Below are 16,738 nucleotides of genomic sequence, written 5' to 3'. Positions count from 1 at the left end.
GTTAATACAGAGATTAATTGCAGAGTTCATTAAAACCTGTTCGAAATAGTATTTTGGTCTAAACTCTAAATGGTCCGTTTCTCCTTTTTCATTTGGTTTTTGTTACCTTGTAGGTGGTTGTACTGTTAACTCTTTTTTCCCCAAGTCCGTATATTTACGGACGTCGACGCTAGGTGGCGTCATATCCCAGGTCCGTATATGTACCCCAACGTATACTCCGTCTATATAATGGTTGAGGCCTACGGAAGTGTTTGACATTGGTCTGGTTCCTATAGCAACGCCCCACCGTTCCAACTATGGGATTGCAAATATAAGGCTCCATTTTCGTCCACGCTAAACCCCTTATCCCTAAACTTCTTTGCCTTTTTTTTTTTTTACTATTTTGCAAAACATTTTTGAATAGTTAAAATGGCTGGTCTACAAGCTCACAACGTGTCAATGTACTATTAAAAAATGTTTTTCAAAATAGTAAATAAAGGCAAAGAGGTTTAGGGATAAGGGGTTTAGTGGTGACGAAAATAACCAGTTGAAAGGAGGATGGGGGGGGGGGGGGCGGGCAAACTGTCTTTTAAAGTGAGCGAGTATGCTGGCACTGGGAACTGGGGTTTATGCTAACAGCTAGCGGTAGAGACAGTGGCGTCCCGTCCATAGGGGGCGCTGGTGCGCCGCACCACCACCACCCACTGACCTGAATAAAAATGAGAAATGAAGTCTGCAGCCTCACCAGACTACATAAATTAATGAGCAAATATAATAGTAACACCAACTAGTGAGTAACAATTATAATAGGCTAATATAAGCCATGAAATGTCAAATGTTGATTCATAATGTACTACGATGTGTAACGTTCCTGATTGGTTACTGCGTGTCACATGTTTGTGCGCATTAATCTGTAGCCCGTTGTCAAGTTGGATATACTAGTCCTTACCCGTTGTATGGACAATTTCCTCCCATAAATATATTTAATTGCTCTTCATTTTAACTTGAATAATATATTTGTATACACACAGATGGAGCCCCCCATTGGCTCCTTCCAGACCCGAGCGGAAAAAAGATTTTGCGCTGCCGACAGAAAAAGCTGTGACGTCGTGTGCGCAGCTGTTTTTAGACAGCTGGTGGATGGGAATTAAGCTCCACCTCCGCCGACGATGGAAGCTGAGGAGAGCGTCAGATGTAAGCTGGCCGTCGCGGAAGTCGTCCGCGGAAGTGGAGCATTTTCTCCATCGACCAGCTGTCTAAAAACCCGTTTTTTCGGCTGCCGACAGCCGAAACTGTCGGCAGCGCAAAACGGGTTTCTGCTCTGGTGTGGCAGTACCCATTGAATGGCATTTGTATGTCTGTTAAATGTGAGAGTGTAAATGGGTCAATTGTATATCTGTCTCTGAGTTACATGAGACCCCCTTTATTTTAACTTGTATAATATAATTGTATACACACAGATGGAGCCCCCCATTGAATGGCATTTGTATGTCTGTTAAATGTGAGAGTGTAAATGGGTCAATTGTATACGCTGTCTGAGTTACATTACTATTGTAAAAGCAGTAGCGAAACACACACACACACGCACGCACACACACACACGTGCGTTGCGAAAGTAGCGAGACACACACACACACGTGCGTTGCGAAGGTAGCGAGACACGCACACACACGTGCGTTGCGAAGGTAGCGAGACACGCACACACTGACACACACACACACACACACACACACACAGACACACATGGCGAAAGTACACACACACACACGTGCGTTGCGAAAGTATAGCTGCGTGCATGTGGCTCATGTGTACGGCACGGCGAAGGAGGTGGTGAGGAGGGAGCGGACAGTGTGGTGTCAAACAGATGTTGCGCGGAAAACTGTGTCCCAGTATTAATCAGTGACCGTCCCAAAATGCAATTCACTTGTGACACTGGTGACATGTGATTTCCGGGGAAAGGAGTTTTGCCGCCCTGTGGCCGCGGGGGGTACTGCGCCCTGGGTGCGGTTGGATTATTATTTCATATAAATGGGTGATGTAAAAACAATATCTGTACAGAATAAATATGACAGTTGTGTCGGTAAAATGTAGCCTAGCTGGATTCTGGGAGCGTGCAGATTCTTTTTGGCATGGAGAGATGTGTGCTAATAGTGTGGCTCGGTCGGAGATAGACCACGGACAAATAAACGGGTTTTTATTCACTAATAAATTCATTATTAATGTTATTGAAAAAATGGCTCCGTTAAGACCTCCATATAATTATGGTCCATGCCTGTGTGAAAAGGGGAGTGATTGGTGAAGGCAGTGAGGAGATAAGGCGTTGTTTCTGACATTCATTCATTGTTAGAATTATAGTATGATATGTTGCCAGTACTCTCAACACAGTTGACGAGAGGTGGTCGCATTTAAACCCTGCTCCTGCTGTTATACAAACCACCACCATTTGGGGGCAGCGTACTGCATGTGTACACCTCAACACAGACGGATAAAAAGCCTGTCACAGAGCACAACAAAATGACGAGCGCCGGGTAAACACAGTAGCCTAATAGTGTAACTTCATGATGGAAAAAGACAACTCAGTTGAGAAAACTGCCTATGAGAGAAGAACAGTGCAGACGATGTGCAGAGGATCTAAAGAGGACCTGGTCAGTGGTCAAACTGATCACATCACATGACATCACACAGAAATATAAGGAAGGGAATATAAGGCAGGGCTGTCAACCCTCCTGAATCCGGAAGGAGTCTCCTGAATCCCATCTCCCCGATTCTCCCGTGGTGCCCCTGAATTGTCATTTATCCTTAATTACTCCTGGATTGGGGGATATCCGTGGCTTATATTATAAGGTAATTTTCAAAGAGCTGTTATGACACTGACAGTCAAGAAGACTTTTAGGCTTGGTTAACTAGTAGTAATCAAGTCTAACTTATAAAACCAACTTTTTGTTGTTATTGCAGTGGATCATATAAAAGACTACAGCAATTTTTTATTATTAACCTCGCCTAGAAAAAGGTGTGGTACTTAATCATTTTATTATAAAATGATTATGTACATATAACATAGCGCCCCCCTGTGGAGAGAAATCAGAAGCCGCCACTGTAACTTGAAAAATAATACTGATAAGATTGTGGATCCAGTGGCGTATCTACAATAAGGCGAGGCATCCGCCTGTCCAAATCCATACACTGAGGACAAAAACAAGACCTGAGAACTATAGTGGACAGCGGACTGGCCATTGCGCATAGAGCGCGACCCTCAATCACCCATATATGTCTGGCAGGTATATTATCTCTTTGAAAACCGTTAGTGCTACTGATTGTGCATGGGGGGACGACAATTAACACATCTTGCCTGCCCAAAATATAATTCTTGCCTGCCCAAAATGTAATTCCTGGAAACGCCACTGCGTGGATCATGACACTGCTTGAAAAAGAACCGTGATATGATATTTGTCCATCCCTACATACCAATGATATGGACATGTACAGTAGTGAAGAGTCTGAGGACCAATTATATGAAGGTTGAGAAATGAGAATTGGCGAAGTGCTCCTTTAACTATGTAGCAGTAAAAACAGACCATTGCATTCAAAGGCAGTGTTCCTACACCGTGTCTAAAGTTAAATTGATTTTACAATCCTACTTATAAATGAATAATACGAGACAATTCTTTGGCTGTGGATTTCATATTTCTGTCCCCCACATGCTTTCATTTTCATGCTTCTGTTGGAGCTTAGGAAAACCACACACACACACACACACACGGGTCAAGAACTCCCCATGTTGCTGCCATTAATTGTCACAGTCACTGCTTACGGTCTGCTGTGCACTGTTCCCCAAATGGAGCGCCTGGTCCATTTTTACGCTCTGAGTTAAATGAAAACGGAGGACTTACAGTGTGCCTCCTGCCGTGAGACACCAGGCAACACTGTGTAGTGGCACAGATTTTAAAGACAAGTACTAACAAATAGAAGAATGTACTAAATATACATATACTGCAGTACTGCCAGCCAGGACAGCACTTCCCTCGTGGGATCAATGAAGATTTAGTACTATATGAACACAACACACTGGTTCTCAACTCATTTCACCCTGGAACTCCTGGCTGTTAATTCAACTCTAAGAGTGCATAAATGTATCCAAATTATGGCTCCATTGTGTTACTAATGTAGACTCAGGATTCTACAGTGAAGTCAGGAACAGTAGCCTAAATCAAGTTTGCCAATATAACAAAAGACACAAAATAAATAAGACGCAAAAGACAGTATGCTCTCATATTGTCACTGTCGGGGGGATACCATGTATGTCTAAAACTGTTCTTTTTCAAGAAAAAACAAACATGCGTTCCAATGTACGTTGAAACGAAATGTAGGCCGAGTATCAGGCTAAATAGTTTGTGTGCACTGTGCAGTGTGAAAATGGAATTTAAGAGGTTGACACAATTTTTGCAGCGAGGGCTAAAGTCCCCTGTGCTTCCTCGAGGATGTCTCAAGCAAACTGCAGAAGTGCGCTATTAGACATATCATAGCACAGTAAGACTATTCAATAATGGTTACTTTAATCTGGGCCGTCACTCTCCCCCACAGTGAGTGCTACACAGTGATTAGGCTCTCCTTTGTTAACAAAGGCTCCCTGCATGGCCAGTGTGTGTTGTTGAATGAGGTGATTGAGGTGTGTACTGCACGACAGTGGTTATCAAAGTGGGGGGCCTGGGGGCCGAATTTATAATAGACTGGTGCCCGGCTGTAGAGCACAGAGTCGGTAACAATTGAAGTTGGAGATCCATTCCCCACCCAGCTATGCAATACCCGTTGTACCCATGTCATGTCAGAGTACCTATTCCACCCATCTGTCTGTGTCCCTTTCATGCCCATATTATGGAGATGTCTGTATCCGTCTCTCTGTGTCCCTTTATTCCTATATGGAGTTCTGTGTCAGGCATGGCCAAATATGGAGTGTTGTGATGTCAGAACAGGCCAGCTCCAGTCCATAGTGTATATATGGAGCCTGGGCAGGGGCCTTTTGTGGTGGTTCTGGACAACAGTGGGTCCGACCGACTCGACACCGGGCACTACACTCCCTGTGGGGGTGTGGAATGCGTGTGTCGAACTTTTACATACATACGTACAGACATACAGATGTACAGAGACATGGTGCAACTGCATTTAGATATATACCATATAAATAGAGGGTGTGAGCATGCATAAAGTCAGTGACAAAGTGAGTTTAATATTGTTTAATGCAATAAGATAGGACTTTTCCATTTGGACGTATGGGCTTTGGGCCATCAAGGCCAGAAAGTAAAAAAAAGCCACTCAGTAGGCGTTCCGGGTATGATGATGTCACGCTCATACCCTCTATAATTTTATTTCAATTTAAATGCAAATCACCTTTTTAAGCCATGGGAGGCCGCAGCCAGAGGCTATGGAAGTTGCATCGATATATCATTCTCCTATTTCTATTGCTGTGGTAATGCCAAATGTAGGCTATAGGACAGAATTAACACAAGACCTAGAGAAGTCATGAAATGGTTCAAAATTGCATGTCCAGAAGAAGCCCTGTTAGGTGGCCACATTAGGTGGCTATATACAGCAAAATCTGCAGGGTTAATTTATCCATTTGTAACTATGACCCGTAGGGTCAAATGTTAACCAAAACCAAACAGACCTGTAGTGTGGTTACCTTTGTGCTCTCTCAGAGTTCAATCTCCAAGTCAGAACGCCAGTGTACAATAGATATAGTTCTACACAATAGTACTAGTAGGCTACATCTGCAGTGGATGGAGGTGGTCTCCATGCTCTTCCACTGAGAAACCTTTCCCGTGTTGAGTGTTCAGGTAAGAACAGAGTGGTTATTGCCTGAAGCTCAAAGCTCAATATCTTCCCTGCCCAAGCGGGTGTTCTGTCTTTGTGGTAGACATTTAGGAGATTTCCACTTTTAAACATTCACTGTCCAACTCGCATCAGCTGCACAGAGGCAGCCCAAAGGAGCCGCCTCGTCTTTTAAGAGGCACAACTTCCATCAATACCGTCACCTTAAAAGTGATCGTTTCCCAAGACATCATTCTCCCAGAGTGTGTGTGTGTTTATGTGTGCATGACTGTGTGTGTGCGTGCACTAATTACCCTATAGTCTAGACATAGTAGGCTACAGTAGAGACTTTCCGTCTGAGGACCAACCATCAGCGTACTTCAGTCCATGCAGGTTTGCTGTACAGCACATTACATTTCTAAGGATCATTTCAAAAATGTTTCAGTGGTTGTTACTGGTGTGACTGGCTTTGTTAATCACGGTCACCTTTTTTATATCATTTGGCATTGTACTACTGACCTAAAGTCATTAGGAGATTTGGTGCTGTAGTATGCTGCTAGAGTTTTCACTTAATGATGGTGTGCGCACAGGCTTGGTAAACTGGCACAGATTTTCTGTCTTTTTTTCTCTGCAATTATGATGACCCAAAGTCCTTCAGATATGAGTGCTGCAATATCATGCACAATCTCTTTCCCCAAGAAGACTGAAGGGCTACACATTGAAATCATCAGTGTTAATTTATCAGTGTTTCATTTGTAAATGAGACGGTGTACAAAAATGTTAACCAAAAGTAACCATGGGTCCATTTGGTTACATTTGTACAGTCTCAGAGTCAAAAGGAACACTTAATTAGGATTTGATGGTGCAGCCAGATCAATCCTATGCGCTAAAGTGAACAATAATGTGAACACGTTGTCAAATAATACATCTGCCATGTTATGATAACGGTTAACCACAAGGTGATGTATGTGTCGTAGAGCCTTGAACAATGCATTCATTTCAGGCCATTTAAATGCTGTTGCTTCCAGGGACAATAGCTGTGGGAATAAAGCGCTTCCTCCCGTCAGCGTGGGATATAGATTACTGTGTTCCTGTGGTGTGTTTTATTATCAGAGATAATAAAACACATTTAGGCAAAACACATTTAGGCACAGCAGCTAGGTCATGGAGTATAGGCTGTAATTGTTACATTAAAAACAAGAATGTCCAAGAATTTCCACTTGATAGCCTATCTATGTATAGTATGAGCCCACAGAGATTGTTTCATTTATTTTTTCCCAACAATACAATTTGGTAATAACCTACACAACTAATGCTGAGAAAAGCAATGCAACCAATGAAAATGTAGGATGAGTTATTTACTTATTTCACGGTTAGATTGTATTATCAAATAATGACAACTATTTTAACCAGGCTTGAATCGTGTTTCAAAGAAGTGGCGAAACTCTAGCGTTCGCTGAAATCGTTACATGGCACGGACTGTACAAAGGTTAATTTGTTTTATTGTTAGTCTGTACTCTGTATCCTGGGACACAGAAACGGTCAATCAGACAAACAGTTTACAGCTGTCATCGTTAATTATGTGCTAGAAAAATGTCTTAATGTCGACAACAGCGCTGTTAAACGCCGTCGGCCAATACCCCTGCCAGACTTGCACTTGAACGTGCCAAAACGGGATCGAACCCCATCCACCACAAAAAGAAAAGCCCCCCTATAGCTGTCATTCACACGTGTGTAGTCTCTACTACTTGATGTGCGAGAGTAATCCCGGTTCAAGTAGTCATTCCGTGTCGCTCGCCGAAAGTAGCAGGTCTTTTCTTTACAAAGCTCACGACCCTCGAGGGTGTCGCTCGCGTTGGGAGCTTTGTATAGAAAAGAGGGTGACCCTCGTAGTATAACGGATACTATATACAGGTCTGTCTGCGTTACCTTGATTTGCGGGGATGCACCACGCTCCGAGGACAGCTAGACTCCAAAACCACGTCCACGATGCCCCGAATACCCGAATACAACTCCATCGACCCCGCATGGCTCATCAAAAAAACCCAAAGGAAATAAAAAATAAAGGAACGCGATATCCTAAACAAACATCACAAACATAATCGACAGTAGCGATGGGTCGTCAGCGGCATGAAACGCAGTAATGAAGAGATCATTCATCGGTGTCGCTTTTGTCCCGGCCAGTGAGATACTGGGATAGGTATAGGCACTGGGCAGGCAGGCAGCAGCAGCCAGTGTGTGCATGAAGAAAGAGAGCGCTCTGGATTTGGAGAGGCGAACACCAACACGCACGGCGCAAAAACTGCCAATCTGGGGACGCCGCGCGGAGGCGGAGAGAGAGGCTCTCCAAGTCCAATCATTCACGGCTTGAGGTGATTTCTTTTTCCTGAAATCACTGCTGCTGTTAGACCACTCAGACCAGGTTCTCACACTTTTTCATGCCAAGGAAGGACTGAATGTATTTAGTCCCGGCTGGACCCCCATCTGAACATCATTTTTAAGGGACCATTAGACCTGAGTTGTTAAAATGTTTCAAATAATGTATTTGTGTAAAAATAGCAGCTGCAGGCTACTACCTCTCAATATCGGCTATTCAAATAGCTGATATAGGGTTCACCTGATTTTGCTGCAATATTGCATCATTTAGTTGGGGACCAATTACAGTTTACAATTGAATTTAGGCATTTAGCAGACACTCTTAATCCAGAGCGATTTACAGTAAACAAGCACCCCCTGGTACACCCTCAAGGACCCCTGGGGTCCCCCAGACCCCACTCTGACAACCACTGTATTAGACACCTGTTCCACGGTCCACCCCCCATCCTTGCAAGCACAGGCACGCATCGACGCATGGACACACGCACACAAACCAAGCCAAACCAAATTTATACACTCTGTGTTATGTGGGTCCCTGAAGTTGAGTTACACAACCGTATACAGTGCAATTTGGAACAGAGTGCAGCAGAGCCATCATAATAGCAGCACCCAATTTGACCAGAATGGAACAGAGCCTTCATTAGTATCATCGGTAACACCTGTGAAGTATAAGGAAGGCATGGAAATGGTTGTGGGTTTGCGTAAACCCCTCCTACTGGTATAGGACCATGACGGAGGGGCGGTGTCTCAAGCGAACATGAGCCACAAGAGACACCACAGAGCGCACTAAAGTGAGCGAGTTGCAATGTTTGCTTGGCCGACTCAGCCCTGTTCGAGTTGCTACCCGATAAGCAGAGAATAGTAAATCATGTTCTTCCGAGAGCGTTTGGCCCGACTGCCACTCAAAGTGGCTACTGGCCAATCACAGCACGTCCTTGCGCAAACCCCCAAGTTCTTTCCAAAATGGCTGCTACACTGACGAGGTGCCCCTGAGCAAGGCACCACAGTGGAGGACCTCCTACTTGCTTCTTGCCAGAGGTCATTCAGTAGGCCTAGCCTGAACAAGATTAACACTCGCAGAAGGCCAACGATATAGGACAACTCTTGACTGACTTGAACATTCTACCACTCTTCCGAGAGGGAATCCCTGCATACGTGGCCAGGGAAGATAATTAGCTTCTGACAGAACTACTTTTAGGTGTTCTACCCCAGTGGTTCTCAACCTGTGGGACAGAATTTGGGGGAGACAAGGTAAGGACTTTTAATACCACAGGCCTACCTAACAAAAATAAGACCACCACTGCACCAAAAGTAATCAAACTACTATAAAAACACAACAAATTGTGGAACTCTGCTTTTAGTGAATGAGGCCCATTTTTTCTTGAATAACAAAAGAAAGAAAGAAAGAAACATCATTTTGACAAAAAATGTGTTCACATGCGTGCGTGCGAGTGTTTGTGTGTGGAGGGGGATTCTATCCTAGGCAAAAAGGCACCCTAAGTTAGCCCAGTTAGACCGGCCCTCTACAGGTGCACCTCAGCAATCAGCATTGCTCTGTCTGAGTTGGACAAACGCTGACAAATAGTGTGGAGGTTATATGACTGAAACTGTTCCTTTTAATCTGTCTAATAGTGTCTATCTATGTATATCATTGCTGTCGGGCAGGAACCTCCTATCTCCAGATTTAACCTTTTTTGTGTTATTTTCCACACAAAAGCAGCAAATACAAGCTTGAAACGCAATTTGAGCTTGTAGATCATCTGCTACTTTTGCTATTTTGGAATTTGAATCCTGAAAAGTAACAGTTTTGGACATAATGAGGTTTCCATCCAACAGAGATGATATATGTATCTATCCGTCGGTGTCTGAGAGACGGAATGTGATTTATTTATTGTCACAGTGGTCTATGATAACCCAATCCACCAGCAGCTCCACTCACAAAATACATACGACTGATAGCAATAACGGTTATTGAAATGAAAAAAATAATACAAATGTAATTGAACACACACAGCTGTGTGTGTGTGTGTGTGTGTGTGTGTGTGTGTGTGTGTGTGTGTGTGTGTGTGTGTGTGTGTGTGTGCGCGTGCGTTTGTGGCAACAAATGACAGGTTTCAGCCTGCAGGGGTCACATGTGAATGAAACACACACATAAGGGAAAGAACGTTGGATAGATATATACTGTAGATGGAATATAACAACAATGGAATAAAAAAATGTCTGTCTGAGTCTGTCTTGTCTGTCTGCAAATATGATCTCGCAAACTGCTAGGCAACCTACATTTTAATCTGATCAGTTTCTGTCCCTGCACGCTTCCTTCTGCGCAGAGATCAAGTCGAGAGACAGAACCATCCCAGAGGCCTGGAGCCCAGGCAAAAAAAGTGTTGTACCCTGCCCTTTTTTTCTTCTTTCTAATTATTTGTTCAGCCCAATGATTTGTCATGATTTGTCAAGATCCGAGTTGGCTTTGTCTGAGGCTTACAGGTCTTTAAAGGAGCATTCAGTGATTTGGGTGATTTGGAAAAAACCCCGGTCCGCCCCGGTAACAAGATGTGCAAATGCAGTGGGGGGGGGGGGGCACGCGACAGGCCAACAGCACACACACCAAGGCCCGCTCCTACTCGATCATGATTGGCGGAAGGTCCCTTTCTATCCTGATTGGATGAAGGCTGGTCCACCTAGCCAAAAACGAAACCTTCTTTGGGGTTTTTTGACCCCCAGGGGTTAACTGGGGACAGGGATGAACTCCATATATGGTCAGCACACTCTATAGTAGGGAGGATTATCACAAAACAAAAAAATAAGTTATATTTGAATTAAGTTAAATCACTATGGGGAAAATGCATGGGGAATTATTTCCTGAGTCCCTCGTCGTTCTGAAAAGGGGCGGGACTGTGACGCTCTATAGGTGTGTGTCCTAAAAGAAGTCTCCTTTTTGTCTGTCTGTCTGTCTGTCTGTCTGTCTGTCTGTCTGTCTGTCTGTCTGTCTGTCTGTCTCAAACACTCTCTAAGTGGCATGTACTGTTGCTTTGATCATTCTGAGGATTTCTGGGTGATTCTCTTGTGGCTTACCCTGCTGACACGTCCCACGCTCTTTGTGCACATGCTCACGCACTCACTCACACACACACGCTCACACAGGCATGCACTGACTACAAGCATGCACGCACGCACGCATACAGACACACACGCACACGCACTCACGCACACACACACACACACACACACACACACACACACACACACACACACACACACACACACACACACACACACACACACACACCAGCCAGGAATGTACCTCCCATAATCCCATAATACTCTTCTTTTATATCATCTGCAGGCAAGACACATTGTAGCATGTTTAAATTTGTGTTTGTTTGTAGGGTTAAGACGTGTCCCAACCGTACTGTAGTTGGAAGTTCTGGGAGCAGCGGAGGGTGGCATAAAAAAGCACCTTACTGTGTAGGTTGTATGGGGGCTTTGACAAACCTGTGCTGCCGTATCTTCCCTAGGGTTATTATGGCAGCTGGCCAATCAACGCAAGTCAAGTCAAATCTTCCCTTGGGGTTAAACAGCAGCCGACCAGTCAGTTCAGAATGTGGTGGAACTTTAGCTGGACTGTCACCACGAGCGACCTCGTTACTTATACTTCGCTGACCCGGGGCGGGTCCCTGGTGTCTGTACTTGGCCCACTCCTTTTTGCCCCTCTACACCAAATTGCTTCACCAGAAATAGCTCATCTACAAGCTCGTGATGCGTTTTGAGCTTGTAGACGGAGCTCATCCCCGCAGAGGGATGCTAGGCGGGCACACGTGAAGAACTTACCATGCCGAACATGGCTGACATTCAGCCACAAAGCGTGTTTGCCGTGGATGGATGGTTATGGTTTGATAAAATCTTCAACAGTTCACAGAATGGTGACGGGCCTACAAAGTTTAGTCGCGCCAGCAGCACACACCTGGTCCGAACCAAGTAAGCCAACTCTCTCTCCACACTATCAGGGAACCCCAGCAATAGGCATGTTCATAACAAATTATCACACGGCATCCATCGCTGCCCTCACATTATCCAATCAGCTCAGCTTGATAAGCCTGCCCTTGGGCGGACAGCCTCGGTAAAGTGGTAAGTAGCCGGCTCACATCCACATTAAAGTGCATCATGGCAGGGAGGGGATATAGTTTGGTTTGATGACTCAATGAGCACAGTTTGCCAGAGGCACCGATATCTGTCCGTCTTTCTCCCTCTCTCTTTCTGGCTACCACCCTCACTCCAGTTTATGTATATCTGCCTCGCTTTACTCCTCTTTCGTGAACTCACCCTCTCTCTCTCTCTCTCTCTCTCTCTCTCTGAACTTTGTGTGCCCTCATATTATATGCACCCACAAATATTACATGGTTTGCCACAGCCAGTTTAGAGCTGTTCCTAAAACCAGGAAGTCAAAACAGTGACTTAAGCCAAGAGGATATCTGTCAGCATAAACGCATGCACATGAATGAGCACACGTGCCTGTGTATCCATACATAATGTGGTCGCATAGTTACGCACGCACATGCACGCATGCACAGATTAGCTGTTGTTAACTAAGTAGGAATGTCTGGACTGCAGATATGATGGAGAGGTTATGGCTGTTTCCATCCTGAAGGGTTTTCATTTCACTGCATTACAACTTGCTCACATACTGTCGCTGTTAGGTATTTTTCTTTTGTAGATCTGTTATTTTGGTGGATGACGGTTCTTATGTGATCTATGACCCGGTGTTCCCTATGGTCTTGCAGAATCATGGATTATGAATTGCCCTGTGACTGACATTTGATGTCCCTCTGTCCCACTGACTTTAAAATAGTAACACCTCTCCCCTAGCCAGTGTCTTGATAAGAATTGTTTTGTTTCCGTTGGCCATAACACCCAGCCTCTGTGTTTTTGCCCTTGAAAGTTAGTATTCGCTCTAACAGACTGGTAAACTGCACTCAATGACGTGATGCCCTGTCCCCCGGTTCCACTAACTGATATTGCAGGTCCGGACTATCTCTGCCCCGTGAGATAGTTCCTGTGTGCAATATTCGTGACGTCTTGCATTATCTGTCCATTTGTAAACAAATATGTTTTTTGACTTTGTTGTTCAACACATTTTCCGGTGTATTGATTACGGTATGCTATATTAACCCTGTTCAATTTGAACATGGGCAGAGATCGTTGTGAAACGCTGTCCGGATGGCATGTCTTCTTCTCTCCCGAAACAATGGTGAATATATCTGATTGAACCTCCCTCTAAGTTCTGCTTGTCTGAGTTCTCTTCCTTGTGTCCGTCAATTCATTCTAAGGTATTTTGGTTAACTCTGTTATACTCTGACTTTTACTCATCATAGCCTAAAAGGTTTTTACATCCATTTCTGTAAAGTTACAAGCCCTCTGCTTCTATTCTGGTAAAGAGTATTTATGGTACTTAGATTACTTTCTAAAGTATTTATTCAGTTCCGGTGCTCCGGAGCTCTCTCTAGCTCTAGCTCTCAAGCTATCGATCCTAAGCTATTGTTTATTATTATTTATACAGTCCTTTCATAGTTGTTTTAAAGTATTTTAGAGATAAAATACCCATCAGTCGCAGCGAGAGTTAAGCACAGTAAAATCCTGAGAGTTAATGTAACTCTCCAAGTTAATTATACACTCTGGATGTTATTGCAAGGAAAGAATGTCTCACATTTCTTTGCAGCTATGCTGGGCTGGCAACAACAGAAGCTTTTCAGGTGTAGGTATTTATTTTGAGTTGATTACATCATGTGCTCTTAGAGAGAGTTCAAACATGCTCCCACGATGGCTCTATGCCAAAACACATCAGCACGTATTTTCTTGTTTCTGAAAATCTTCCAACAATAAGGACGACATTTTAGGTGATCTTTCTTATCTTGTTTAGCTAATTCTTGGATACTTTGTTCCTGAATACTTTCCCCCCATCGTTTTGGAGAATATTTTTGTGGCAGAGCACCAGCCAAAAGAGAAGCACACCTGTTCCTCCTACAATCCAACAGAAACGTTTCCTTCACTCAGTCGCTTTTTATGGTGGCATTTACAGAGTATTGAAGCCTGCAGTTCACCTCCTGCATGGAGAACAATGTGTTTGCGTTAAACACCAGAGGGTTCTAAGATATTCCATGTAGAGGTAAAAAAAAAGGACCCCCTCTCGAACGTATACAGTATAGGGTTTAAGTCGTTAAAAGATGACGTTGTATTAATTAAAATAAGATCTGGTTTGCAGCTCAAAGTGCCAATGGGTGGGATAGATACTCATGGGGAAGTGAGGTAATTCTGCATCTGTAACGACACCTAAAATAACCCCTGGATCTTTCTTTTTATGTATTCCTCCCCAACCTCACTCTGTCTCATCTTTTTGCTCAGCCAGACTGAAGAGAGTGCCACAAGATGCACTATATATACTCTACTGTAACATCCCCAAACCCATTACACACACACACGCACACATGCACACACACACACATACACACATACACACGCACACACACACACACACACACACACACACACACACACACACACACACACACACACACACACACACACACACACACACACACACACACACACACACACACACACACACACACACACACACACACACACACACACACACCCGTCACCTCCGTTCCCAATAAGCAGCTTTGGGTCCGAGACCAGCTGGGCTTCGTTTGGCGGTTGCTGCTAGGAATTCTGGGAATGTAATACGTTGTGGAATGCCATGAGGAGATGTGATGTGACATTTCGTTGCACATTAGACCCCAACACAATGAGATGGCTACATTAATTAGGATGTCGGGCCTCATCCCTCTTGGGGGGTGGGGGTGGCCTATTGCACATTTTAGTTTAGTGTAGCATCAAAGTGGGTCGGGCTTCGGGTTGTCCAACCTTGGCTGGATTGCAAACCTCTACCAACCCGGGTTTAGTGGAACTATAGTCAGCATTATTGTGATAGAAGGACGTGATAGAAGGACATGTGACACTGAAAAGAACAACAAGAGGGGTGACAGTAGCTGAGTGGGTAGAATTTGAAAGGTCGGGGTCGGGGAATCGAAAGGTCACCGGTTCCCCCCCCCCCCCCCCCCCCCCCCCCCCACAATCTATGTGTCGAAATGCCCCCGAGCTAAACACTTAACCCCTAACTGCTGGCACCCAGCCAGCCACTGCTCCTAATCCTAATGGGATGGTTAAATGCAGAGGACAAATTCTACACACAGTACAAATTATCTGTAGTAAATACAAGTTAACTACCTATATATTATTATTATAAATAAAATAACATCAATACTTTCAGTTTCTCGATCACAAATCATGCACAGAAGCAAGAGATAAACACGATGGTCAGTATTGTTCATTATACATACAGTATAATGGCCAGGTATGTACAGTAGCTTCAGAATCAAGGGTTCTACGAAACATATTTATTTATTTAGACGGCACATCGCTTTGAACCACATGAACTCTGGTGTAAGCGGCTTCGCATGCTGCCATTATTCAAGTTGTGAGCTTGCTGGCTATTTTCCCCCTGGGGGACCCTGGTCAACTAAGAGGGTGTTAGCTGTTAAGTATAAGCAATTAATGTTTCATATTTTTAATAACTTATAAATAATCGTATTACTAAGGAAGTGACTAGCTAACAAAGTTCAAACCCCACACCACACACACACACACCCCAACTCTCTGTCAGCTTAGCTAGCCTCTATTTGACCCCCTCTGCATGGATAACTGGTTTGGGGTTTATATAAAATAGGAAATCCAACACAAAATGCACACACACTTCCACAGAGAAAAATACACGGTTGCACCAAAATAGACACGCACGGGCGTGTGCGCGCATGCAAACATACACATACAACCCCCCCCCCCAAGGCATCGTTAAGCCCTGCTTAGCAGCTCAGTGAGGCTGGCAGGCAGGACAGCTGATATTCTCTCTCTGTTCTGGCTGCTCCCCTCTGCAGTCTGCTCCAAATCCAGCGCTCCTCTCCTTCTCAAAATGCTCCCTGGCTCCCAAATCAGGACCTATAGAATCTATACTTTGTGCTGCAGAAGAGAGGAAGCCCGCTGAGGGGAAACTCATGCATTCTGAATGCATGCATGCAGGCGGTGGAGGTTTGGGCAGAGGTTTCCTAGAGCCTGAGGACTTGAGTTGAACCCTGTGTAGTCTAAAACTATGTGATTTCACTTGGATGATGTGTGGGTGTGCTTATCTGTGTCTACGGTACTGTGCGTGTGATTGTGTGTGTGTGTGTGTGTGTGCCTCTTGTGCAGATCCAAATAAAATAAATCAAATGTGTGTACACAGTGCATGTGCATGCACTTGTGGGTGGACACTGAACGGTGGGTGGACCTGGGTTGGGGGTCCCAAACTTAACATGCCCATATGGAGACAACTTTAAACTTGTGATTTAAACTAGAATAGAGTAGGTTATATACTGTATACCGTGAGGCTGCAAATATGTGATTATTCTATTGATTGCTTTTTCAATTAATCAAATAACCCGGAATCGCATTTTGTATGTAACGAATCAACGCAATTAAAAAAGTC

At 44.2% G+C, this 16,738-nt stretch overlaps 1 protein-coding gene across 1 annotated transcript in view; it reads right to left on the bottom strand.

Moving 5' to 3' along the window:
• Positions 1-8,013, bottom strand: part of epha5 (EPH receptor A5) — a gene marked incomplete at its 3' end in the record, with an annotated part of 104,892 nt that extends 96,879 nt beyond the window's left edge. The window contains exon 1 of the mRNA XM_083793285.1: positions 7,714-8,013. Within this exon, the coding sequence (XP_083649411.1) occupies positions 7,714-7,813 (100 nt within the window). The 5' untranslated portion in view covers positions 7,814-8,013. The remainder of the gene's footprint in view (positions 1-7,713) is intronic.
• Positions 8,014-16,738: the final 8,725 nt, after the last annotated feature.

This window comes from Protomyctophum parallelum (assembly GCF_964188405.1).
Source record: "Protomyctophum parallelum genome assembly, chromosome: 21".
Classification (NCBI taxonomy): Eukaryota; Metazoa; Chordata; class Actinopteri; order Myctophiformes; family Myctophidae; genus Protomyctophum; species Protomyctophum parallelum.
Note: the sequence above shows the minus strand (reverse complement) of the source record. Positions and strands in the feature narration are given on the sequence as shown.